Source organism: Alosa alosa, chromosome 11, assembly GCF_017589495.1.
Source record: "Alosa alosa isolate M-15738 ecotype Scorff River chromosome 11, AALO_Geno_1.1, whole genome shotgun sequence".
Taxonomy (NCBI): domain Eukaryota; kingdom Metazoa; phylum Chordata; class Actinopteri; order Clupeiformes; family Clupeidae; genus Alosa; species Alosa alosa.
Genome location: NC_063199.1, coordinates 29,796,070 through 29,820,516, shown reverse-complemented (window position 1 = coordinate 29,820,516; position 24,447 = coordinate 29,796,070). Strand labels below are relative to the sequence as shown.

General features: G+C 45.0%; 1 protein-coding gene across 4 annotated transcripts in view; it reads right to left on the bottom strand.

Annotated features, from left to right (window-relative positions):
* furinb (furin (paired basic amino acid cleaving enzyme) b) overlaps positions 1-24,447 on the bottom strand; it is an 87,143-nt gene that overhangs the window by 32,895 nt on the left and 29,801 nt on the right. For all 4 annotated transcript variants that reach the window (XM_048256480.1, XM_048256483.1, XM_048256481.1 and 1 more), the window contains exons 3-6: positions 17,091-17,189; positions 14,874-14,969; positions 11,191-11,319; positions 9,573-9,649 (exon numbers count right to left, since the gene is read on the bottom strand). In XM_048256480.1, coding sequence (XP_048112437.1) covers positions 9,573-9,649; positions 11,191-11,319; positions 14,874-14,969; positions 17,091-17,189 — 401 coding nt within the window. The remainder of the gene's footprint in view (positions 1-9,572; positions 9,650-11,190; positions 11,320-14,873; positions 14,970-17,090; positions 17,190-24,447) is intronic.

Below are 24,447 nucleotides of genomic sequence, written 5' to 3'. Positions count from 1 at the left end.
CCAAAAGGCGGGCGCTCGGCTACCGCTGGGAGTGGAGCTCCATGCCAGACTCCACTCCTGAAACGCACTCGCTGCAACGCCAGTCCATTTGAATAATAATGCCTTCTAAATGTCAGCTAAAAGGCAGTGCGGAAGACAAGCCGACCGGTGATTGATAACAGAGGGCAGTCTGATAAACCTGACTGTACTGGAGAGAGACCCAAAGTTCGCACTTAGGAAATAAACAGGGACCGTTTTGGTCAGAAATTGTTGGAAAACAGAGTTGACTGACTAAAAGCCAACAGACTTGCCTTGTAAACACCAATAGCACTGTTGGCACTCAAAAAAGCAAGTCAGCGTGCAAACTGATAAATTCTGATTTATACTTTCTAACATTGTGCTGTACAAAATGTGTTCTTATAGTTTCTGCTTTCAGTTATCTTGCATCCAGAACACAAAACCACTGTCAAAATCAATTAAGGATGATACTACTAGCTTGAAACCTTCACCTTGAAAACTTTGAAAACACTTTGCAAAATTGTACAAACCAGAATACTGTTACTTTATGGAACATATTTGAAGAAACCAAAAGAACATACAGGGGAGACATTCTGTGGAACATTCCATCCAGTAATCTCTAGGAAGGAGGAGAAATTAAATGAGCATTATGGACCATATTCATCTCTGAATGAAACCGCAGCCTCTCTCTGTCAGCAATTTATCCTCAGTTGTCGACGACAGGCATGTAGTCCTGTGGTAAGTATGAATCAGAATTTCACAAGCAATTCAGTTTATAAGCCTTAACTGTTTGAGATGTTGAATGCTTGAAAGAAAGGAAGGCGTTTGTTTTATACTTCAGAGAGGTCTTGACGCTGTGCCTGGCGGTGAAAACGTTCCTGACAGACATACGATCTGCCAACGTTGACAGTAGCGCGTCACCGAACACTTTTTCTTTTCGATGGCTTGAGATCACACACCCCTCAGACGTCACCGTGTGTTTCATTTCAAGTAAAAGGTCTGACAGTGAGCTGAGACATGGCGCATGAAGAGAACATGTCATTGAGAGACAGTAAAAGTACTGATCAGCTGCTTTCACACACACACACACACACACACACACACACACACATATACATACATACACACACACATACATATACACACGCACACACATACACATGCGCACACACACACACACACACACATACATACATACATACATACACACACATGCACACACATACACATGCACACACACACACACACACACACACACACACACACACACACACAGACACGTGCAAATTGATGGACAACTGGATGGAGCACTGCTGAAGGCAATGTATGGCAGCTTCATGAGTCACGCTGAGTAAACTATTTCATCGTCAGACCTCCCCTGGTGCCTTACTCAATCAAAGCAAGAGACAATGATGTGTGTTATTGATATTGAATATGTCATTTAATATATATCTTTAATTTCAATAACTATGCATATAACATGTATGTATGTAATAATGCATGCATGTACAGTATGTATGTATGTATTCATGTAAAGTATGCATGTACAGTATGTATGTATGTATGTATGTATGTATGTGTGTGTGGTGTGTGTGTGTGTGTGTGTGTGTGTGTGTGTGTGTATGTATGTATGTATGTATGTATGTATGTATGTATGTATGTATGCATGCATGTATGTATGTATGTATGTATGTGTGCATGCATGTACAGTATGTATGTATGTATGTATTCATGTACAGTATGCATGTACAGTATGTATGTATGTATGTATGTATGTATGTATGCATGTACAGTATGTATACATTTATGTATGTATGCATGTACAGTATGTATGCATGTATGTATGTATGTATGCATGTACAGTATGTATGTGTGCATGCATGTACAGTAACGCAATATGCATTAATGTGTACAGTATGTATGGCAATGGCAATGGCATGTATGTATGCGGTGTATGTATACGTTTCATGCATAATACAGTATGTATGTATGTATGTATGTACAGTATGTATGTATGCATGTATGCATGTACAGTATGTATGTATGTATGTACAGTATGTATGTATGTATGTATGTATGTATGTATGTATGTATGCATGTATGTATGTATGTATGTATGTACAGTATGTATGTATGCATGTACAGTATGTATGTATGTATGTATGTATGTATGTATGTATGTATGTATGTATGCATGTACAGTATGTTACAGTATGTATGTATGTATGTACAGTATGTATGTATGTATGCATGTACAGTATGTATGTATGTATGTATGTATGCATGTACAGTATGTATGTATGTATGCATGTATGTACAGTATGTATGTATGTATGCATGTACAGTATGTATGTATGTATGTACAGTATGTATGTATGTATGCATGTATGTATGTATGTATGTACAGTATGTATGTATGTATGTACAGTATGTTGTATGTATGTATGTATGTATGTATGTATGTATGCATGTACAGTATGTATGTATGTATGTATGTATGTATGTATGTATGTATGCATGTATGTACAGTATGTATGTATGTATGTATGTATGCATGTACAGTATGTATGTATGTATGTATGTATGTATGTATGTATGTATGTATGTATGTATGTATGTATGCATGTATATGTATGTATGTATGTATGCATGTATGCATGTACAGTATGTATGTATGTATGTATGCATGTACAGTATGTATGCATGTACAGTATGTATGTATGTATGTATGCATGCATGTACAGTATGTATGTATGTATGTATGTACAGTATGTATGTATGTATGTATGTATGTATGTATGTATGTATGTATGTATGCATGCATGTACAGTATGTATGTATGTATGTATGAATGTATGTATGTATGTATGCATGTACAGTAAGTATGTATGTATGTGTATGCATGTACAGTATGTATGTATGTATGTATGTATGTCACATCTCGAGCAGTGTAGAGGTTGCCAGTTGCGTTGACTGATCACTGCTCCATCTGGTTCTCTCATAAGGAGACCCCTCACAAACATAGTCTATCTAGCAGAGAGACCTTTTCCGTGACTGAAGTGGGCTTGTGTTAAAGAAGCATAGTAAGAATAAAGACAGCGAGTGGGTGGATGAGTGGGGGCAACAGTTCTTGAACTTCAACTCTGCTCCTCAAGGTCTTCCACTTATATTGAACAAAAAAAAACAAACAAACAAAAATATTAGGGCTGTCAATCGATTAAAAAAAATAATCGAATTAATTACATACTCTGTGATTAATTAATCTAAATTAATCGCATATATAATTTTTGCTGTGAAGGTATTTTAAATATTTAAATTCAAATGAATCATGGAATAATCAGCATTAGTGACATTAAAGTTCAAAAACTCTTTTATTATTATTTTCACTGTTCAAATAATTGCCATAATAATCTATGATATGACCTAATATGCTGAGGAAATAAATTCAAATGTGCTTTGGGAAGAAGTTTTTTTTTTCCACATACAAGGCATTTCAGGCCACAGATATAACCTAGGGGACACAATGAAAATTAATTAACACTCCCCTCAATGTCAACACTTATTTCTTTGCATTGATGTGCGATAGAGTTGATGAACTCTATGATATGCAAATTCCTTGCTGCAGACATTGCAGAGGACTTTATTTTCAACACTTTATTTTTTTTATCCAACACCATCAGGCCATTTTTTAAGTAAATGTTCCAATCAATGATTCAGGCAGCACATTTTCTTCTCTCTCCTTCATTTTACAGTCTAATTTTTACTGACTAGAGCATTTTCGGGTCAAAAGGTCATACAGATCGATTAATCTGCACTAATTTTTTTTAATCAGTTATTTTTCTCAAATTAATTAATCAAAATTAATCAGTTATTTTGACAGCCTAATATATATATATATATATATATTTTTTTTTTTTTTTTTTTTTTTAAGTGAAATATTTCACGTATTTTCCTCTAGCCCTTTGTAGCAGACTGCCCAGGGCCAGGTAGATGCCCAAAGCTGTGTGTTATGAAATCAGGCATGGCGGATGGATGGAGGATGGCAGGGGGGCAAACCACAGCAATGCCACCCTGCTGCCAGCATGAAAGATGGCACCGCTCCACTGGTGAGGAGCCTCTGTAGAGAGGTGAGAGGAGAGAGAGAGAGAGAGAGAGAGAGAGAGAGAGAGAGAGGAAACGGTGCCTGGCTCCTTGCCCCTACTTGGAGGGATTAGGAAATTTTCCGGCCGGCTAACTGGAGCCCTGAGGCGCTCTGTCTCCATGCTTGCCTTCCCACCCCTCACTCCCTCCCTCTCAACCCACCCACCCGCCTGCTTGCCCGCCTCGCTGGCTGGCTTTGCCCCCGCTGGGGCAGTTAGGAGGGTTGACAAACTCAAGTGCCTGCCTGCTTGCCCGTAGGCCTGCTGTCTGAAAGGGCTGTGAAACCTCCTCCATCTTCACCTAAACACCAACCGACGCCCCACAAACAAAATGGACTCTTAGGCTAAAAGGGATGACGGGGTATGGTGCTGGGGGCTGTGGGGAAGTGGGCGACATGGATGGAGTGCCTGTGTAGCTCTACTCTTTCACTTCGTCTATCACCCCATTTTTCTCTCTCTCTCTTTTTTGTCTGCCTACTGTATGTTTGCCTATAATGACTGCAGCATCTAGTACTTTCTCTCTCTCTCTCTCTCTCTCTCTCTCTTTTTGAGCTGAATGGTGTGGAAGTGAACCCCTGTTGGGCAGTGGAACACTGTGGTAGTGCTCCATTGTGCTCTGAGGATCAGACACCGCCTGGAACCTCTCTCTGCATCTTAGCAAAGCCCAGCCTCTGTGTGTGACAATAGGCCAGCCAGCCACTAAGAACACAGCAAGCAGGGAGCCAGGAGAGAGAGAGAGAGAGAGGAGAGAGAGAGAGAGAGAGAGAGAGGGAGAGAGAGAGAGAGAGAGAGAGGAGAGGGAGAAAAGCAAGGAAAAAAAGGAGCACAGTGGAGGAGTGTGAGCAGGCACATAGCCTGAGGCTAGAGGCATCGTCATTATATGCACTTGGCCATACATCCACGAGCCACTCAATATGTAGTCAGCAGAACAAACAATAAAGTCCTTCCACCCAGAATGGCTTTTTCATAGACCAGGCGCATCTCTCCTCAGGCACAATCCACCAGGGATAATCGGGCCCTTCTGCCGAGCGGCCGATAGAGCCAGATTACTCGCCTCCCGCTTTTCCGCAACACCATCAGCCGCGGTTAGAGTCTTTTAAACCACAAAAGCCACATATCAGGGGCCCTCTGTATCCTGTTACTACTACCCCTTCCGCACGGAAACAGGGAGTCGCCTCGCCTTATTATCGGCTAACTGGCGAAACGGACCAGGCTGAGAATGAACACTGCGCGTCATCTTCTCCGGTCCAATATCTGTGACCAAAAACCATTTGTTGGACAAACAGTTCGACAAATGCCTAACGGATTTGGTTTGGCAGAGGCGTTGCAGCCCTCCTTCACGTCAGTCAGTTGGTCTCTCTCTCTCTCTCTTGCTCTCTCTCGTTCACTCTCTCACTCTCTCTATTCTTTTCTTTCCAATCTGCTCCTTTGCTCTTGTTCTCCGAGCTGAAATTGGCTCTGCTGAACCATGCGGGCGGAGAGAGAGATGGAAAAGAGAGATGGAAAGAGGAGAAGAAAGAGAAGAAGAAGAGAGAGAGAGCACAGAGCAATAATAACAACAGAGAGAGAGAGAGAGAGAGATGGAGGCAAAGACAGGAAGAGAGAGAGAGAGAGATGGAGGCAAAGACAGGAAGAGAGAGAGAGAGATAGAGTGTGAGAGAGCATATCATGCCTTGTGGGGCATGTGATAAACAATGTGATGGCGATGGTTCTACAAACCCCACTTTGTTTTCCTCAAGTGTTTGGAGAAGATATTGCACTGAACACAGTTCCCTGTCTCCACCCACAGAGCAATAATAACAACAGAGAGAGAGAGAGAGAGATAGAGTGTGAGAGAGGCAGAGAGGGATAGAGTGTGAGAGAGCATATCATGCCTTGTGGGGCATGTGATAAACAATGTGATGGCGATGGTTCTACAAACCCCACTTTGTTTTCCTCAAGTGTTTGGAGAAGATATTGCACTGAACACAGTTCCCTGTCTCCACCCACAGAGCAATAATAACAACAGAGAGAGAGAGAGATGGAAAGAGAGATGGAAAGAGAGGAGAGAGAGAGAGAGAGAGAGAGAGAGAGAGAGAGATGGAAAGAGAGATGGAAAGAGATGGAAAGAGAGGAGAGAGAGAGAGAGAGATAGAGTGTGAGAGAGGCAGAGAGGGATAGAGTGTGAGAGAGGCAGAGAGGGATAGAGTGTGAGAGAGCATATCATGCCTTGTGGGGCATGTGATAAACAATGTGATGGCGATGGTTCTACAAACCCCACTTTGTTTTCCTCAAGTGTTTGGAGAAGATATTGCACTGAACACAGTTCCCTGTCTCCACCCACAGAGCAATAATAACAACAGAGAGAGAGAGAGAGAAAGAGAGAGAGAGAGAGATGGAAAGAGAGGAGAGAGAGAGAGATGGAGGCAAAGACAGGAAGAGAGAGAGAGAGATGGAAAGAGAGATGGAAAGAGATGGAAAGAGAGATGGAAAGAGATGGAAAGAGAGGAGAGAGAGAGAGAGAAAGAGAGAGAGAGAGATGGAGGCAAAGACAGGAAGAGAGAGAGAGAGATAGAGTGTGAGAGAGGCAGAGAGGGATAGAGTGTGAGAGAGCATATCATGCCTTGTGGGGCATGTGATAAACAATGTGATGGCGATGGATTTCTACAAACCCCCACTTTGTTTTCCTCAAGTGTTTGGAGAAGATATTGCACTGAACACAGTTCCCTGTCTCCACCCACAGAGCAATAATAACAACAGAGAGAGAGAGAGAGAGAGAAATGGGGGAAGAGAGAAAGAGAGAGGGAGAGAGAGAGAGATGGGAGGAGAGAGAGAAAGAGAGAGAGGGAGAGAGATAAAGAGAGAGAAGGGGGGAGAGAGAGAGAGAGTGAGAGAGAGAGCGAGGCTGGCTCATTTCCCAGAGCTGAGTGTTCTGGCACTCGTCCTGCCCACAACTCACCGAAGGGGAGCGAAGCAACCCAGGCCAGAGGAGAGGAATGCTGGAGAGAGGGGAAAGAGAGGAGAGGAGAGGAGAGAAGAGGAGAGGAGAGGAGAGGAGAGGAGAGGAGAGGAATGCTGGAGAGAGGGGAAAGAGAGGAGAGGAGAGGAGAGGAGGAGAGGAGAGGAGAGGAGAGGAATGCTGGAGAGAGGGGAAAGAGAGGAGAGGAGAGGAGAGGAGAGGAGAGGAGAGAGAGGAAGGGAGTAAAAGAAGAAGAAAGGAGAAGATGTAGAGAGGGGTGTGCAGGTATGAGAGGAGATTTGGAGGAGAAGAAACCAGAGAAGAGAGGTAGGAAAAGAGAAGAAAACCTAGAGCAAGGATGATGTGGAGGAGCACAACAACAGAGTAAAGAGGTAAAGAGGGGGAGGAGAGGAAGTATTGTATGCTTTGGCAACACATTATGAATGGACATGCCAATAAAGCTTTTTTGAATTGAATTTGAATTAAAGAGAGAGCAAGACAGAAAAGAGAGGAGCGGATTTGGAAGAGGGGAGGTGAAGAGGAAGAGGGGAGGTGAAGAGGAAGGCAGAGAGCCTCCCATAAAGAAGAGGGTATTTGCATTGAGATAGAAGCAGATGAGAGGAGGGCAAATTGCAGACAGGAGAGCGGATTTGGATGAGGACAGCCAAAGAGGGGGGAGAGAGAGAGAGAGAGAGAGATAGAGAGGAGATGAGAAAGAGAGAGGGAAAGAGAGAGAGTGTGAATGTGTGTGTGCGTGTGTGTGAGTGGGTGTGTGTGTACAGAGGGAGAAGAGAGCATCCTGCGCGCGGCTCAAGCGACTGAGTGTGGAGGAGTGAAGTGAACAGGAGCGAAGAGAGGAGAGGAGAGGAGAGAAGGGGAGGAGAGAAGAGGAGGAGAGGAGAAGAGTGGAGGAGAGAAGAGAAGGGGTGAGGACCGGGGAGAGAGGAGAGGAGGAGAGAAGAGAGGAGAGGAGGAGAGAGGAGCGGAGGAGAGAGGAGAGGAGGAGAGAGGAGCGGAGGAGGAGAGGAGGAGAGAGGAGCGGAGGAGAGAGGAGCGGAGGAGAGAAGAGAGGAGGAGAGAGGAGCGGAGGAGAGAAGAGAGGAGGAGAGGAGCGATGAGAAGAGATGGAGGAGGAGGAGGAGAGAAGAGGAGGATGAGATGACGGAGGAGAGAAGAGAGGAGGAGGAGAGAGGAGAGGAGGAGAAGAGGATGGAGAGAGGACGACGGAGGAGAGAGGAGCGGAGGAGAGAAGAGAGGAGTGGAGGAGAGAGGAGAGGAGGAGAGAAGAGAGGAGGAGGAGAGAGGAGCGGAGGAGAGAGGAGCGGAGCGGAGGAGAGAGGAGCGGAGGAGAGAGGAGCGGAGGAGAGAAGAGAGGAGTGGAGGAGAGAGGAGCGGAGGAGAGAGGAGCGGAGGAGAGAGGAGGAGAGAAGAGAGGAGGAGAGAGGAGCGGAGGAGAGAAGAGAGGAGTGGAGGAGAGAGGAGCGGAGGAGAGAAGAGAAGGGCTGAGGACCAGGGAGAGAGCAGAGCGGTGGGGGGCCGTGGGGACGGCTGGCGGTACAGCTCCCCGTGTGCTCCGGGCCACATCCCATCCCATTAACTCAGCCCTCCACAGCCCTAATGGCATCAGAGGAGTGGCGCGCGTCAGGCCAATCCCTTTAAATAAGCAAAGGAAACAACTCAACTCCACTCCCCTAAGCCCTTCACTTCCTCCTGCAGCCACGCACACGGATTAGACAGGCCAAGGAAAAGCTGAATAAGATCATTTGAGAAGTACAGGGAGAAAGGGAGAAAGAGAGGGATAGAGAGAGAGAGATAGGAGAGAGAGAGAGAGAGAGAGAGAGAGAGAGAGAGTGTCCTCCTGACGCAGTTGGAAAATCAGTTTCACGCATCACGAGGCATCACCGGCTAAAATAGCAGCCAGGTTCCTGCCTGGCATTCACCGACCCCCGTGGAGGAAGCTGTACGACAGCGAGGAATAGGTGTCGTGGTGGGAGGTCTCTTGAGGCCGGTGAGGCCCTCAATTTCAGTTTTTTTTTTTCAAAGACAGGCAGCTCAAGTGAGACGCCAAGGGTTCAATTAGTTCACTGGAGCAGCAGGCAGCTGTCACTCCGAGACAGGAGGAGAGAGAAAAGAGAGAGATAGAGATAGAGAGAGAGAGAGAGAGAGAGAGAGAGAGAATAGAGGATGGTGAAAAGAGGAGAGAAGAAGTGTAGAGAGAGACACAGAAGGGAGGAGAGTGGGAGGGAAAGACAGAGAACACCAAGCAAACCTCTTGCTTACCAAATCCCCATATATACATATGCAGTTACAGCTGACAATAGCCAGTGCCCTAATGTGCAGCTTGGTACACAGCATGGCAATATGGAGCAGCAATTCTGTGTGCAATTGTGGGTGGTGTGTGTGTGTGTGTGTGTGTGTGTGTGTGTATCTGTCTGTGTGCGTCTGTGTCCACATGCGAGAGAGAGAGAGGGAGAGAGAGAAAGAGAGAGAGGGGTCACCTGTTGTCATTGAGCTGTGTATAACGAGGCTGTGGATCCGGGTCTCTGTCATTCACATCGTAACTGGCATCTGGATCCTGTCAGTGCAGGAGAAAAGGTGAGACCTGCACTCACAAAGGCACAGACACACGCACACGCACGCACACACAAACACACACACGCACACAATTCCTCTGCCATAAGCCTCCAGACACAGACAACTACATCAAGACTCACATGCACACACACAGCCACATGCAATCTATCTTTCTCATCTATCTCACACACACACACTCAAACACACTAGAGCCCAACCGATAAATCGGTGTGCCAATATTATCCGCCGTTATTAGCTATTTGCCAATCTATCGGTATCAGTGTTTATAATGGCTGGTAATTATTTTTTAATTAAGTAAACAAAAGCCAAATACTGAACCTTCATCTAAATGTCCAGTTTTGTCTTTCCAGCTTAACATTACCTCCAACATTAAAATAATGTTAGTATTGGTTGAGTGGTGGAGGCTAATATAATAGGAAGTGGCATGTCGCTGTCAGGTGGCGCTGTCAGCAAAATGACAACATACAAATCATATTGAGAGTATAGACTTTATCTTACATTATTCAGTTTTCCTTCCCAATTGCACTAAGTATCACACTTAATGTGGTGTGTAACAAGCTTATGTTGACGTTTTTACTAGCACCCCCCCCCATTTGTCCTCACTTTTAGACACCTCTTTTTCAGAGTTTGGTTGGTATTTCTACTCCTTTATAGTGCACATGTAGCCTCTACATCCCCTTTTAAACACAAATGATGACTATCAAATGGTCTTTTCAAAGTATTTCTGCACAGAACCGCTCGTGTCAAGCAGAAAAAAATAGTTGGGTTGCGGTTGCAGTGCGGTCTGAGCCGCACCTGAGATGCGGATATGGCTGAGGCAGTGTCCTTTCCAATCACACAATCCAATCCAATTTCCAAGTATTGCATGTTTAATGCTGTAATCGTTGTGTAAAAAACACAAACAGTATCTAACACAATCTTAACCCATAAAGGAAATACCTTGAAAGTTATCATAGCACTGGTGTTTATCACATATAAGAACAAAGACCTGACGATATTATATATATTTATTATACGGCTCTTCACAATGCAAGTAGAATGCTCCATTGACTTGCAGACAGAGTCCCTTCGAAAAACAAGACCCCTCCGCTGGCTGTCGGGTCCCAACTAAGCTCTGTCGGACTTATTTTCCCCATAAGAGCCTTTCATTAGGATACCAGTTAGTTAGGCCTATTTAAACACAATGTCCCACCTTGATCAGAACTGTTCAATATACTAAATATTAGAGTACATTTTTTCATTGTGTTTGTTTAAAATAAATATCGTCCGATTTATCGTTTATTGTTTTTTGAAATCGGTATCGACCTCGAAAATTCCACATCGGTCGGCTCTAACACACACACACACACACCCCAGACACAGACACACACAGAAACACAAACACATGACCCCACTGGCACTACGTATAAATGTACATAATCACAGAAAGGCACACATACACAGAGACTCATTGCAATTTTCTCCCACACAAACAACACACACACTCCCTAAACTGACAAGTCATGAGGATCCTCGACTCACGTAGTTTTTTGCCAGGTCAGGGTGGTCCTTCTCTATGCCATCATCTAAGATAGTGACCACTACACCCTTCCCAGTGTAGCCCTGTGCCCACGCCTCCTTCACATTCAGGTCTCGATGGCTTGGGTTAGACTGGAGAAAAACAACACATTCATGTCACAATGCTATTTTCTCACACACACTGTACACACACTGTACACACACTGTACACACACACACACACACACACACACACACACACACACACACACACACACACACACACACACACACACACACACACACACACACACACACACACACACACACAATACACGCATATACATCGTTCCAAGATCGATGATGACTACGCCTTTCCAAGTGTAGCGCTGTGCCCAAGCCTCCTTCCCAATTTCGGTCGCGGTAGCTCGGGTTAGACTGGAGAAAAACAACACATTCATGTCACAATGCTATTCTCACATTCTCACACACACACACACACTCACTCACACACACACACGCATCGTTCGGATGATGATTATGCCCAAGCCTTCTTCCCATTCAGGTCGCGGTAGCTTGGGTTAGACTGGAGAAAAACAACACGTTCAAGCCACGGTGTAGTGCTACACCCACGCCTCCTTCACATTAGGATTGTGATACTTCTATGCTTAGACTGCTGACAACAACTATTCATGTCACAATGCTACTCACACACACACACACACACACACACACACACACACACACGTTCAAATAGATGCGCTGTCATAAAACACAGCCACACATGCACCCACAATGTCAGTCAATTAAATTCAAGACTTTATTGGCATGGCTATTTAGAAAGAAACTGTTTTTAAAGCATACAACAGACAGAAATATAATCAGTCACTCTCTCTCATCTACACACACACACAGCATCTTTTTTCTACAGCTCGATGCTTATCGCCACCTGGCAGGTTGTCCTTTTCCTAAAGATGAAAAAAGTTGGGAAATGCTGCAGAGCTTCAAACTGCAAGGACGCTCTGCTTGACTAGTTTAATTATAAACGTATTAAAAGAAAGATGAAATGAAATGAAGCTACTTTGCTGCCAGCGCAGGGGAATAGGGGAGAAAAATAAAAATAAAATACCAGCCCGTGCTTGGTGTGTGAAACAGCATCCCAGGCATTGAGGGAACCCAGAAGAAGTCGGACCCCTTTTAAAATCTGATAAGTTGGCGGAGACAGGGACAGGAGGATGGACGAGGGTTAATACGTCTCTCGCTAGCACGGCTATCATCTCCTAACAGGCCTCTAAATGCTGGGGAAAAGGTCAGCGAGCAGCGGCTCTCCAGACAGCCGCAGCTGGGGATCAGTGGGGGATATGCACACGGGGAGGCTGAGGCAGGGGGAAAGGGTGGGGCAGGGCAGGGGGGTAGATGGATAATGCCTCCCTCACAAGCATCCCAAAAGCAGCTCACATCATACTCAGGGGGCAGAGGAGATCTATGTTCAGAGGGGATGGGGGGAAGGCGGGTGGTGGCTCCAAATGTGTCACTGTGATCAGATCCCCACAAACTAAAACATGTGCATACAAACAAACGTACACCATTCCTCCTGCAACAACCATTTGTTTTAGTTGTTTACTGACACCTGACTAGGACTTGAGCGCACATGTGGAGTTAAGTGCTACATTAGCACCCACTAGAGAGACCCAGAGCAGGGGCTCTTCAGGCTTTTTGACATGTAGTGGGAGATGTGAAGAGCATCTCTGCTAGTCTAGAGTCAGATGTTACACCACTCGTCTAAGGTCAGGTCGGCCACTGAGGAATTTGGTCTAAACACAGCCCAGAAAACATGTACATGTTTAGTCAACTGTGTAAGAGATTTCAAATACAGCACGCACATCCAAAAACGATAAATACTGGACAGAGAAGCAGATACAAAGATAAGAACGATGAGTCCGCACACCGGAATCTGCTCCTTAGCGTTTTTTTTTATGGTATATCACCACGCGTAACGTTTCAGGCCGTAGCCCTTCATCAGACACAGACGTTATATCTGATAAAGGGCTAGGGCCCAAAACGTTATGTAGTCAACTGTGTAACCTTTTGTAACTGTGAATCTCGGTGTATGCAGATACTCGACTGCAGACTCAGACATTAACATTAACATTCATTCATTCATTCATTTAGCTGACAGTTTTATCCAAAGTGGTTTAGAGAGGAGGTGAGGACCGCCATTGAAGTTACAGTTCAAAAAGGAGAGAAATGCGCCTTTATATGTCAAGCTGTGGGTGGATTTCACAAGAAAACCCAGTATTGCTACTGTAGCTTTCAAGACCATGGCTGTGCGGCATCAAAAAATTCAGTGAGCAGTAGCCAGGTGTGTAGCTCTGTCAGGTCAACTGTATTTGTCACATTCTCCTTCTGACTGGTCTCTGTCTGTTTCAGTCTCTCCTCATGCTGTATGTCTGCATACATCTATGCATATTTAATGAAATTCTGATAACGGGCAAGGTCTTAAGTACAAGCCTGAGGTAAAATACTCAGTGAGCGTCCACTAGAAACCTTGAGGTTGACCCTTCACTGAGGCTTTCAGAGCAGTTTAACAATTCGCTTCCCTACAGCGTAAACATTCAGTCTCGACGTTTGAACTTGAGAATGTGCTGACTACTTCTGCTGTTGACAGGAGCACACCCATTGGCTGTGTGTGTGTGTGTGTTAAACTTGGTGCTGAAACCGAGAGCCCAACACGGTTAAAACTATGAAAGGTGTTACTTGCGCAGTGCTCTTGGTTTCTCTTGGCTCGTGTAAAATGCTTTGCCTATCTACCTTCCTGTCAATCCCTCCAGCCCATTTCTCTCTCTCTCTCTCTCTGAGTCCAATTAATGCTAATTAAAGGTGAAACCAGGACAAGCAAAACAAATGTGGCCTTTCCGCAGCCGACTGTGAGGAAAGAGACACGCACACAAGGTGTTGTTTGGTTTGTTAACAGCTATTGCAGTATTCACGGAAACGATGCTGACAGCAGCCTGATAAATACAGAGTCACGAACTTTGCTTTATTGAGAAGTCTGAAGGAATCAACAACCTACAATTAGAGAAAATTGGGGGGAAATAACAAGAGAAAAGGTTGGAAGTCTTTGTTCTGCTCTCAGGTCTGATTTATGTAGATCTGATCTGGTCTAGTTAGTGTGTGTTTGGTAAGGTCTGGTTAGGGATGTATTGGTCTGGTCTAGTTAGTTAGTAGTTTTAGTTTACTGTTAAAGATGGTGGCAATGTAGTCTGTACACTGTTAATGGATATAATCTGGACTGGTAAATATGGATTTGGCTTGGATTCGTTTGTATGGATTGGGCCATCTTACAGTATATCTTGATAGTGTGGTCTATATGGAAAAAGTATGTATAGAGTGAATGGTTTAGCAAAGCTGTGGTAAGTTGGGCTCTGAATTGACTCTAGTTTGGTCTGGTCTTCAGAGTGTAGATCCAGACTGCTTTGTTAAGTTGGGATCTGGAGTGACTCTAGTTTGGTCTGGTTTGTTAGAGTAGATCTAGTCTGCTTCAGTAAGCTGAGATCTGGAGTGCCTCTAGCTGGCTTTGATCTGCAATAATAGATCTACTCTGCTTTGGTTGGTTGAGCTCTGGAGTCACTCTAGCTTGGTCTGGTCTGGTCTGGCTAGTGTGGACCCGGACTGGTCGGTTCTGGTTGGGCTATGTGTGCACTCACCAGGTACCACTGTTGGGAGAACTTTGGGTCAGAGGGCTCAGTGAACACCTGCCTCCGTCTTCTCTGCTTCACCACCTGCTGCTCCAGCCACAGCACCTGAATACAGACAGACACACACACATGTATGCACACACACACACACACACATATGCACACACACACACACACACACACACACACACACACACACACATCAGTACACATATTACGACACTCTCTCTGTCACACACACTCTCTCTATCTCTCTCTCTCTCACACACACACACACACACACACACACACACACACTCTTGTGCTCTCCCACATGAGTAACTAGGCAAGCCTGACTACCCCGGCAGCATGTTTCCACAGCGCACTAAAAATACTCTCTTAGTCAGAAGTCCTCAGAGCAAAGATCAGATAGAGGGAGAAAGAAACAGAAAAGAACGGATGAAAGTAGTAAACAGTAGAGAGACAGGCAGCAAAGAGAAACACACAGAAGAGAAAGAGAGAGAGAGAGAGATAAAAGTGATATGAAAGAGGAGATGTGTGGAGATGTGAGGCCTTTCCATTATACAGTAGAAGCTCCTAGAAGCTTCTCTCAGCAACAGGAGCACCAGCTGTGGTGAGGACGAGAGGAAATCCTATTAGTAGCCATAGGCAAAACTCCCTCTCAGCATCTTCTCTGGTCTGAGCTCTCTCTCTCCCTCTCTGTGCCTCTCTCTCTCTCTGCGTGTGTGTGTGTGTGTACGTTGTGTGTGTGCATGTGCATGTGTGCTTAACTGTGTGTGTGTGTGTGTGTGTGTGTGTGTGTGTGTGTGTGTGTGTGTGTGTGTAAATGTAACTGCAGGGTATATCCCGGGCAGGCTCCTCTCTATTCTGGTAGTTTAATTTACAGTGTAAAGGCCAACACTGCACTCGCTGGGCATCTTCTCTGGTCTGAGCTCTCTCTCTCCCTCTCTGTGCCTCTCTCTCTCTGCGCGTGTGTGTGTGTGTGTGTGCATGTGTGCTTAACTGTGTGTGTGTGTGTGTGTGTGTGTGTGTGTAAATGTAACTGCAGGATATATCCCGGGCAGGCTCCTCTCTATTCTGGTAGTTTAATTTACAGTGTAAAGGCCAACACTGCACTCGCTGGGCCCCCCCCGTAACTCACACCTCATCACACAGCTCCCCCATGTTCTATGGATCTCTCTGTACCTCTGAACCTGTAGGCTGCACATCACTTCTGCAGAGAGGCCTTTTATTGGAGTGCAGATGGAGAGAAGAAATACTTCTACAGAGGCCACATCATTCAGAGAGTAATCCAACCAAGAGCACCTGAGTTTACATCCATGACATAGATTACAAGGCACGGAGCCACACTGGCTTAGGCATCTGTATTCATACTCGAGCTGGCTGCAGCAGCTATGATCTAGTTCTAGTGACTATGCAATGCCCATGTCGAACCCACTTCAGGTGAACTGTTCTTAAGCACTTACACTACTCACAAAAAGTTAGGGATATCTGGCTTTCGGGGGAAATTGAATGTTTCAGTACAGAAAGTGCTGACACATTGAACTGTTGGACAACTGTTACATTAAAAGTCACATTAAGTTCATCTGTAAAGATTATAGTGGATTTTAGGTTCATCCCAAAATCTCACCCAGCTGAATTCAGCTGAATATCCTAACTTTTTGTGAGTAGTGTATTAATTGCTACCTGAATTTCATTACTCAAACAAAAACAAAACAACGGTAACAAAAGGAATACCCCCCACCTCCCCCTATGTTAGGAGTAACATCCTTTCATAAAATCCTACAAGCACCACAAGACCTGTAAACCAAAGATTGTAGAGCGCTAAGATCTAAGCTCTGCTCTAAGATCTAGATAGATAGATAGATAGATACTTTATTGATCCCCAAGGGGAAAATCAAAAATCTTTGCTGTGAACATTCACATTAAACATAATAATAGAGAAAAACAGATGTGTATGGCTGTCTTGTGTCTTGTCTTGTGCTTCTGGAGGCAGCGTATGTTGGAGAGAAACACACAGGCATGCAAGCCATGCAAGGCTTACTCACTGTGTGTGTACAATGTGTTCATATCTATACTGGACCTGTAACTCTCTTCATCTTGACTGTATGTGTGTGTAAATGTCTGTATGTGTGTGCGTGTTTGTGAGTGTATGTGTGTGCGTGTTTGTGAGTGTGTGTGTGTGTGTGTGTGTGTGTGTGTGTGTGTGTGTGTGTGTGTGTGTACCTGTGGTTCGGAGCACAGTCGAACTTGAAGTCCCCGATGAGCAGAGAGAGATCTCTTCACCAGAGAGTGATGCTGGAAGTGATAGTAATCACCAAATACCTACAAGAAAGAAAGGGGGAGAGAGATGGAGAGAGAGAAAGAGAGGAAATTGTCACAGGGCTGATATATTCACACAGCTACCAAACCCCATGATGTCATACAACATTCATACGCACACAAATCCTCCTGCACATCCACTAAAGCACTTCAATCCCTCTCTCTCTCAATACACATATGTTCAGCCATCTTTCAGTATGCACACACACACGCGCACACATGTACAGTACCTGAGCCCATTAAAAGACCATGAGTGCAGACTGCAGACCATCTGGCTCAAGCAGACAACATAAATGCCTCGTGCTTTCAGACCAGACAAGCTAAAGCTTGCTGCTTCACCACTACCATAGTCTCTCCAGTGCTGTCTTAGCAGTGGACTCACTCTCTGTGTGTGTGTGTGTGTGTGTGTGTGTGTGTGTGTGTGTGTGTGTGTGTGTGTGTGTGTGTGTGTGTGAAAGAGAGAGTGTGTGTGTCGTGCGTGTGTGTGTACGTGTGTATGTGTGTGTACGTGTGTATGTGTGCGTGTGTGTGTACGTGTGTATGTGTGTATGTGTGTGCGTGTGCGTGCGCGTGTTCACACTCCGGAAAGTAAACCAAGGGCGCCGGGCAAGCAGACTGTCCTCTGAGATTCAGAGAGGCCATGGCTCTCTAAAAGTTCCTAATGAAATAAGAAACATGGGAGGAGAGGAAATGAGAGAGAAAGAAAGGGAATGAGGTGGAAAGAGAAAGAGAGAGAGAGTGGAGATAGAAGGAGAGAGGAGCAAAGGAGAAAGGGGTGAGAGATGGAGAGAGAGAAAGAGAGGAAATTGTCACAGGGCTGGATATATTCCGCTGCACAGCTACCAAACCCCATGATGTCATACAACATTCATCTTGTACCTAAAATCCTCCTGCACATCCACTAGCACTTCAATCCCTCTCTCTCTCAATACACATATGTTCAGCCATCTTTCAGTATGCACACACACACGCGCACACATGTACAGTACCTGAGCCCATTAAAAGACCATGAGTGCAGACTGCAGACCATCTGGCTCAAGCAGACAACATAAATGCCTCGTGCTTTCAGACCAGACAAGCTAAAGCTTGCTGCTTCACCACTACCATAGTCTCTCCAGTGCTGTCTTAGCAGTGGACTCACTCTCTGTGTGTGTGTGTGTGTGTGTGTGTGTGTGTGTGTGTGTGTGTGTGTGTGTGTGTGTGTGTGTGAAAGAGAGAGTGTGTGCGCAGCGTGTGTGAATGTGTGCAGTGTGTGTGCGTGTGTATGTGCAGCGCGTCTTGTGTTCACACTCCGGAAAGTAAACCAAGGGCGCCGGGCAAGCAGACTGTCCTCTGAGATTCAGAGAGGCCATGGCTCTCTAAAAGTTCCTAATGAGGCAGAAACATGGGAGGAGAGGAAATGAGAGGAGAAGAGAAAGGGAATGAGGTGGAAAGAGAGAAGAGAGAGAGAGAGTGGAGATAGAAGGAGAGAGAGACAAGGAGAAGGTGTGAGAGAGAGAGAAAAAGAGAGAGAGAGATTTTGAGGGGTAAAGGGACTAAGAGAAGTGAAATGATGTTGCATTTTCTCCAGAGAAAAAGGTCATTACAGACTTCTCCATTATGTAGGAGGGCACACAACATCCTTGTCACTTTCACTCACACACTGCCACAAACACACACGTTGCCCACAAATACACAAGCACAAACACACACACTCTCTCACTTTTCCCAGTGACTGGCAGCAGCACAGCTAGACTCAGGAGGACCACTCTACAAGATCACTAATCTACAGCTGACAGAGGAACAGTGAAGAGAGAGAGAGAGAGAGAGAGAGAGAGAGAGAGAGAGAGAGAGAAGGGGTGTGAAGAGAGAGTGGGAGATGGAGGAAGTGAGAAAGAGAGACAGTGTGTGTGAGTGTGAGAAAAGGGGAGGTGGAGGTTTATGAGAGATGGAGGGAAACAGAGAGAGAGACAGAGAGAGAGAGAAGTGCCTCTGAAGGGTTGATGGTGTATTGTAGTGAAGTGTGTTTTGACGTACATCCTCTGGTAAAATCAAGCATCTCGGAGTATTGGCCACCCACTCGGATGGCCCTGGTCACCTCTGATCTCTAGGGGCCATGAACACATGACGAATATCAGTGGACAGTGCACATGCTTACATACACACACACTCCCACACACACGCACATACACACACACACAGGGCTTGTTGTCCTCCAGGGCCATGGCGACCGGAGCTGTAGTCAGGTCACATAAGCATTTGTAATCCTAGTGCGTCATGGCAACAAGGGGCATGAAGGATGCTGGTTAAAAGTTTCATGAGAAAAGTTGAGTCATTTATCTCCACTAAAGAGCTTTTCACTGAGGCTGTAGCACTGGGGGGAGCGTCGATCGACAGATGAGTGTGGATAGAATGCAGATGTGTGTGTCTGTGTGTGTGTGTGTGTGTGTGTGTGTGTGTGTGTGTGTGTGTGTGTGTGTCTCTGTGTGTGGGACTGTGTGTGTATGTGTGTGTCTGTCTGCATGTCTGTGGGTGTAGAAGTGTGTCTCTGGTAGTGTGTGTACTTACCAGGCTGCACTGCTGAACAATGCCCTTTCAGTCCTTTGAGTGGAACAAACTCCAAACACACCATTCACCCACTCTCAACAAATACACAACCTCAGGATTTCAGACTTCAGACTCTCAACAAAGTCAGAAGTTTGCACACATACATAATGACACACACACACACTGATGAGTAACAACCATATGTGCATCCTCCTTTGTGACGGATGACGTGAGTGAGGATATTGTAGAGCTTCTCTCTGATGCAAAGAGTATTACAGAGATTGATATATGCTTTATTCTTACCTCCATATTGCCTCTCTTCCTCTCTCTCTCTCTCTCCCTCCCTCCCTCTGTTTCACTCTGTCCCCTTCTCACCCTCCCTTCCAGGTGCAAATGCACTGGGATATGAGAGCGCTGATTTGTGACATGAGGGACACTTATCAAAATGCTCCTGCTGAGACTCCAATTCACACAATAGACCCCCACAGCCAGGGAGTGGCAGAGACTTGGAGAAGAGGAGAGAGAGACACAGAGAGAAGAGAAGTAACAGACAGAGACAGAAATAAAGGGAAAGAGAGGGGGGGTGAGAGACAGAGAGAGGACGAGACAGAGAGAGAAAGAAAGGGAGAGAGGAGTGATGAGAGAGAGGGAGAGAATTTTAAAACCCCTTTTATTGAACCATGGTATGGATCAAAAACACCTTAAAAAACTACAATGTAGCCCCCATCAAGTGAGCAAAACAGATAAAAAGAGATGGAGAGAGATAGATAGATAGATAGAGAGAGAGAGAGAGAAAGAGAGAAATAGAGAGAGATAGAGAGTGACACCATCCAAAAAAGTCCCTTCTCTCTCTGTGCATCTGTGGGTGTGGTGGGGCTGGAGAGCTCAGCACATATCACTATCGTTTCCCATTACCCAAAAGCACTCAGCAAATCCACAGGATGTCACTCTTCTTTTAATCTCCCAGAGAGGTGGAGACGCTTCTGGTAAAGTGCTGCTACCCCTGCAGAGCGCAGCAGAGGAGGGGCCAGCCAGCCAGCACCGGTTCCTTCTGTCACACACACACACTTATACACAGATAAGCACACAAACACAAACAAACACATAGCCACACACACAAGCACACAAACACAAACAAACACATTTAGACACACACACACACACACACACACTTATACACAGATAAGCACACATACACTCAATCAAGTACGCAGGTAAGCACACACAACAGAAATGTGCATGTACACACAAATACAATTGGCGCATGCACACACACACACTGTAAAAAGGTAGATCTTCATTTCAGATCCAATCATGAGGAGTCTTCTTATCGTGCTTAGCCTTGGCAGGGGTAGATGACCTTGTGTAGACCAGGTCAATCAGTGAGTGCTCTCTCTCTCTCTCTCTGTCTCTCTTTATCTCACACACACACACGCACACACACACACGGCCACACACACTCACAGGTACAGATGTTCATCCTAGATATAGTCAAGAGGAATACTCTTCCTCATCAGGTCTAACCTCAGCAGGTTCAGATGACCTTGTATAGACTCCAGGGCCTTCATCCAGGGCCCTCCAGAGCCTGGAGAGGCTCAGGAACAGCAGGTGTCACACACACACATACACTGATATGTGAACCTCAAATGCTGTCTCCTCTCTTCCACACACACAGACACACAACATTCATATGTGAACCTCAAATACTGTCTCTTCTCTCTCCCACACACACAGACAAACAGAGGCTGCCAGAGAGAGGAAAACATATCTTTATCTCAGTATGCATGAGCGTGCATACACACACAGAGACGCACACACACACACTCTCTCCATCTCGGGAGGACCCAGGCCGGCTGCAAGCCAGAGAGTCAGACAGGAAGGAAACACGTCTGGAAAAATAATGAACTCCCAATCTGGAGTCCTACCAGACCACAGGAGCACTGACTGCTGAGTGTGTGTGTGTGTGTGGATATAATAATGTTCCTTATCAGCATGTGACACCGCTGGAAGATTAACACACACACTGCACATGTCTGACAGTTCACGGCCGAGATGGAGACAAACGAAAATCTCTGGAGATACGGCACACTTACACACCTCTACAGGCCCAGTCCTAACAGGGGACAAGACCAGACACTCTCACACACACACACACACACTCTACCACGGGTGCTGCTCCTGCGAGGCATCAATTAGGAGAGACACACGCACACACATTGCTGTCCCCACAGAGCTGATCTTAAGGCACTAAGTTGGAGACACTCTCCCCAAAACTCAAATTACTCCGAGCTGAACATCACGTCCAACCCCAGATAGTCCCCCTCGAGGTCCTTGCTTGACTGAGCAGAGACACTTTTTTTTCTCCAGCGCCGCCCCTACCGGGCATATTCTCAAATACACATCTAGGAGAAGACATACGGTGCGTTTCTACCTAATGCAGGAACTTGTGGGCCATTTTAGTGGGGCCAGCACCTTTAAGCAGACAGCACCACAGCACATGAGTGAGGGGCATTCCGCTTCATAATGTATGTTCAATTACTTAGATACCGGGCTTGTGCAAAATTCAGAATTTAAGAATTGGCCTCCATTCAATTCATGAATTGAACTGCCTTGGCCACACAGGAAGTTTAATTTGAATTTGAAGTGGAATTAAATTCATGGCAATTAAAGGAAATTTCATTCACACAACAGAAAGAATGTGTTGGGAAGGTTACATTGGAAATGTAATTGGTTACTGTTATACGTAAGTTATAAGTTGTGTATTTGATGCAATCATATCTGATACTGTGAAGCTTCATTGTTAAACACTAGACTTAGATTATGAATATAATTCTATAAAATCATTTATAATATTATAATATAATTAATATAATTTAATTCTAATTCCTTTAATTCAAATTCAATTTGTAATCATAGATCTTGTCTTTGACCTCAATTCAAATTCAAGAATTGAATTGGAATTTAGGAGTCATTCTCAATTCAATTCTAAATTTTGCACAAGCCTGTTAGATACCATTACCATTTTTTTCACCAGTGAGAGAATGTGTTGGTACAATCATCTCAGCGCTGGTGTGCAGTTGGATTTGAACTGTTTTCAACTACAGGAGCTTTTCAGGCCCATTTGCAGGAGCCAAAGGTCTACTCCAGAATGCGGAAGTGAGTTCCGACAGTGGAAAATTGCCTGATACACACTACCTCTGTGGAACCTGGAAAAATGTTCACAAATCTACACATTAGATACACAACAGTGGTGCGTTCCATTTGTGCTCGTAAATCGTTTTTCCCAGTTACAAATAGGTTTCGATTGGAACGGCCCAAAAATCGTAATTCCTACTTGTCAGCTCGTTCAAACCCCAAGTACCCAGACTTTGAATTTCCAAGATGGCTGCGCCAATTAGTAGTAAATGAGAGCTGTAGAAATGTATTGTTTATTTTCAGTTTTGTCCTATTTGTGTCTCATTAAATCAGATGTAGACACAATAGTCTGGTAACAATCGCTAACAACATACAATACACCTACAAAAAGGACCCAAAGCTGCCATCTTTGCCCATATAAGGAGATCCGGGTGTTAATTGAAGCTAACTACCTATGGCAAGTTGCACTGCAAGTTAGCTCTGGGGTAGCAAAAAACAAAGTTGTGTAGAGCAAAATGTCTGCATTCCAGACTTTGCATCCCCGCATTGCATCCCTGCGAGAGTTTAACAGGTGCAATAATTCAAATTCTTCATGTTATTTTCCTGTAGGAAAAATCGCAAGATACCAGATCTCCTTATACAGTATGGGTAAAGATGGCAGCCTTTGTGTAGACGAACTTCAGAGGTCTGCTCCTTACACACAACTGGAACCCAGTCACAATCCTGAGTTCCCAGTTTATCACTTACGAGGCAAATGGAACGCAGCCTAGATTCAGCGCCACTTTGTTCACCTCAACTGTACAGGCGGCTTTGATACAGCATGTGTGGCAATGAAGGAGAGACGTTTCACTCAGCTGACTGTGTGTGAAGTTAAACAGACACTTCCAGCAGCAGACAAACAGCTTTACACACACCCTGAGAAGCATACATTTCATATGTGTGGTTGTAATGTGCAAATTCACGCATCTTTACAGAGAAAGAGCAGGAAAGAGACTATTAATGTTCTGGGAGCACAGATATAGCACCCTGAATCACCATCAGTGTGTGAGTGTGCACAGGGTTATGTTTGTGTGTGTGTGCACAAAACAGGAGGGCTACAAAGGGTTTGATGTGTGCTGTTCTTCTTTTCTTGTGTGAGTGTGTGTGTGAGTGTGAGTGTGTAGCAGCAGTTCAGGCGCATCAGGTCTCCAAAGTGCGTGGGTTGTTTGATGTTTGTGATTGCATCACCAGTGATAGTTTATGTGTTTGTGTATGTGTTTCTGTGTGAGTGTGTGTGTGTGTGGGGCCTTTGAGGATTGGCTGTTCTGGGATACAGCAGCAGCATCACCTGCAGTGATGCACAGCAGTCCAAGAGTAGGGGAACCGCCTCAAGTGCAACTAAGCCTCCCTCCTGTGTGTGTGTGTGTGTGTGTGTCAATATGTGTGTGTGTGTGTGTGTGTGTGTGTATATATGTGTGTGTGAGAGAGATAGTGAGTGTGTCTGCTGAATTCAAAAGGCTCCTCATCTGTGCAATGCCGTGTGCGTCTTAAATCTCTGACTGAGCTCAGAGAATATGTAAACCAAATTAGTAAACACTGCATATTTTATTATCCTCGCACC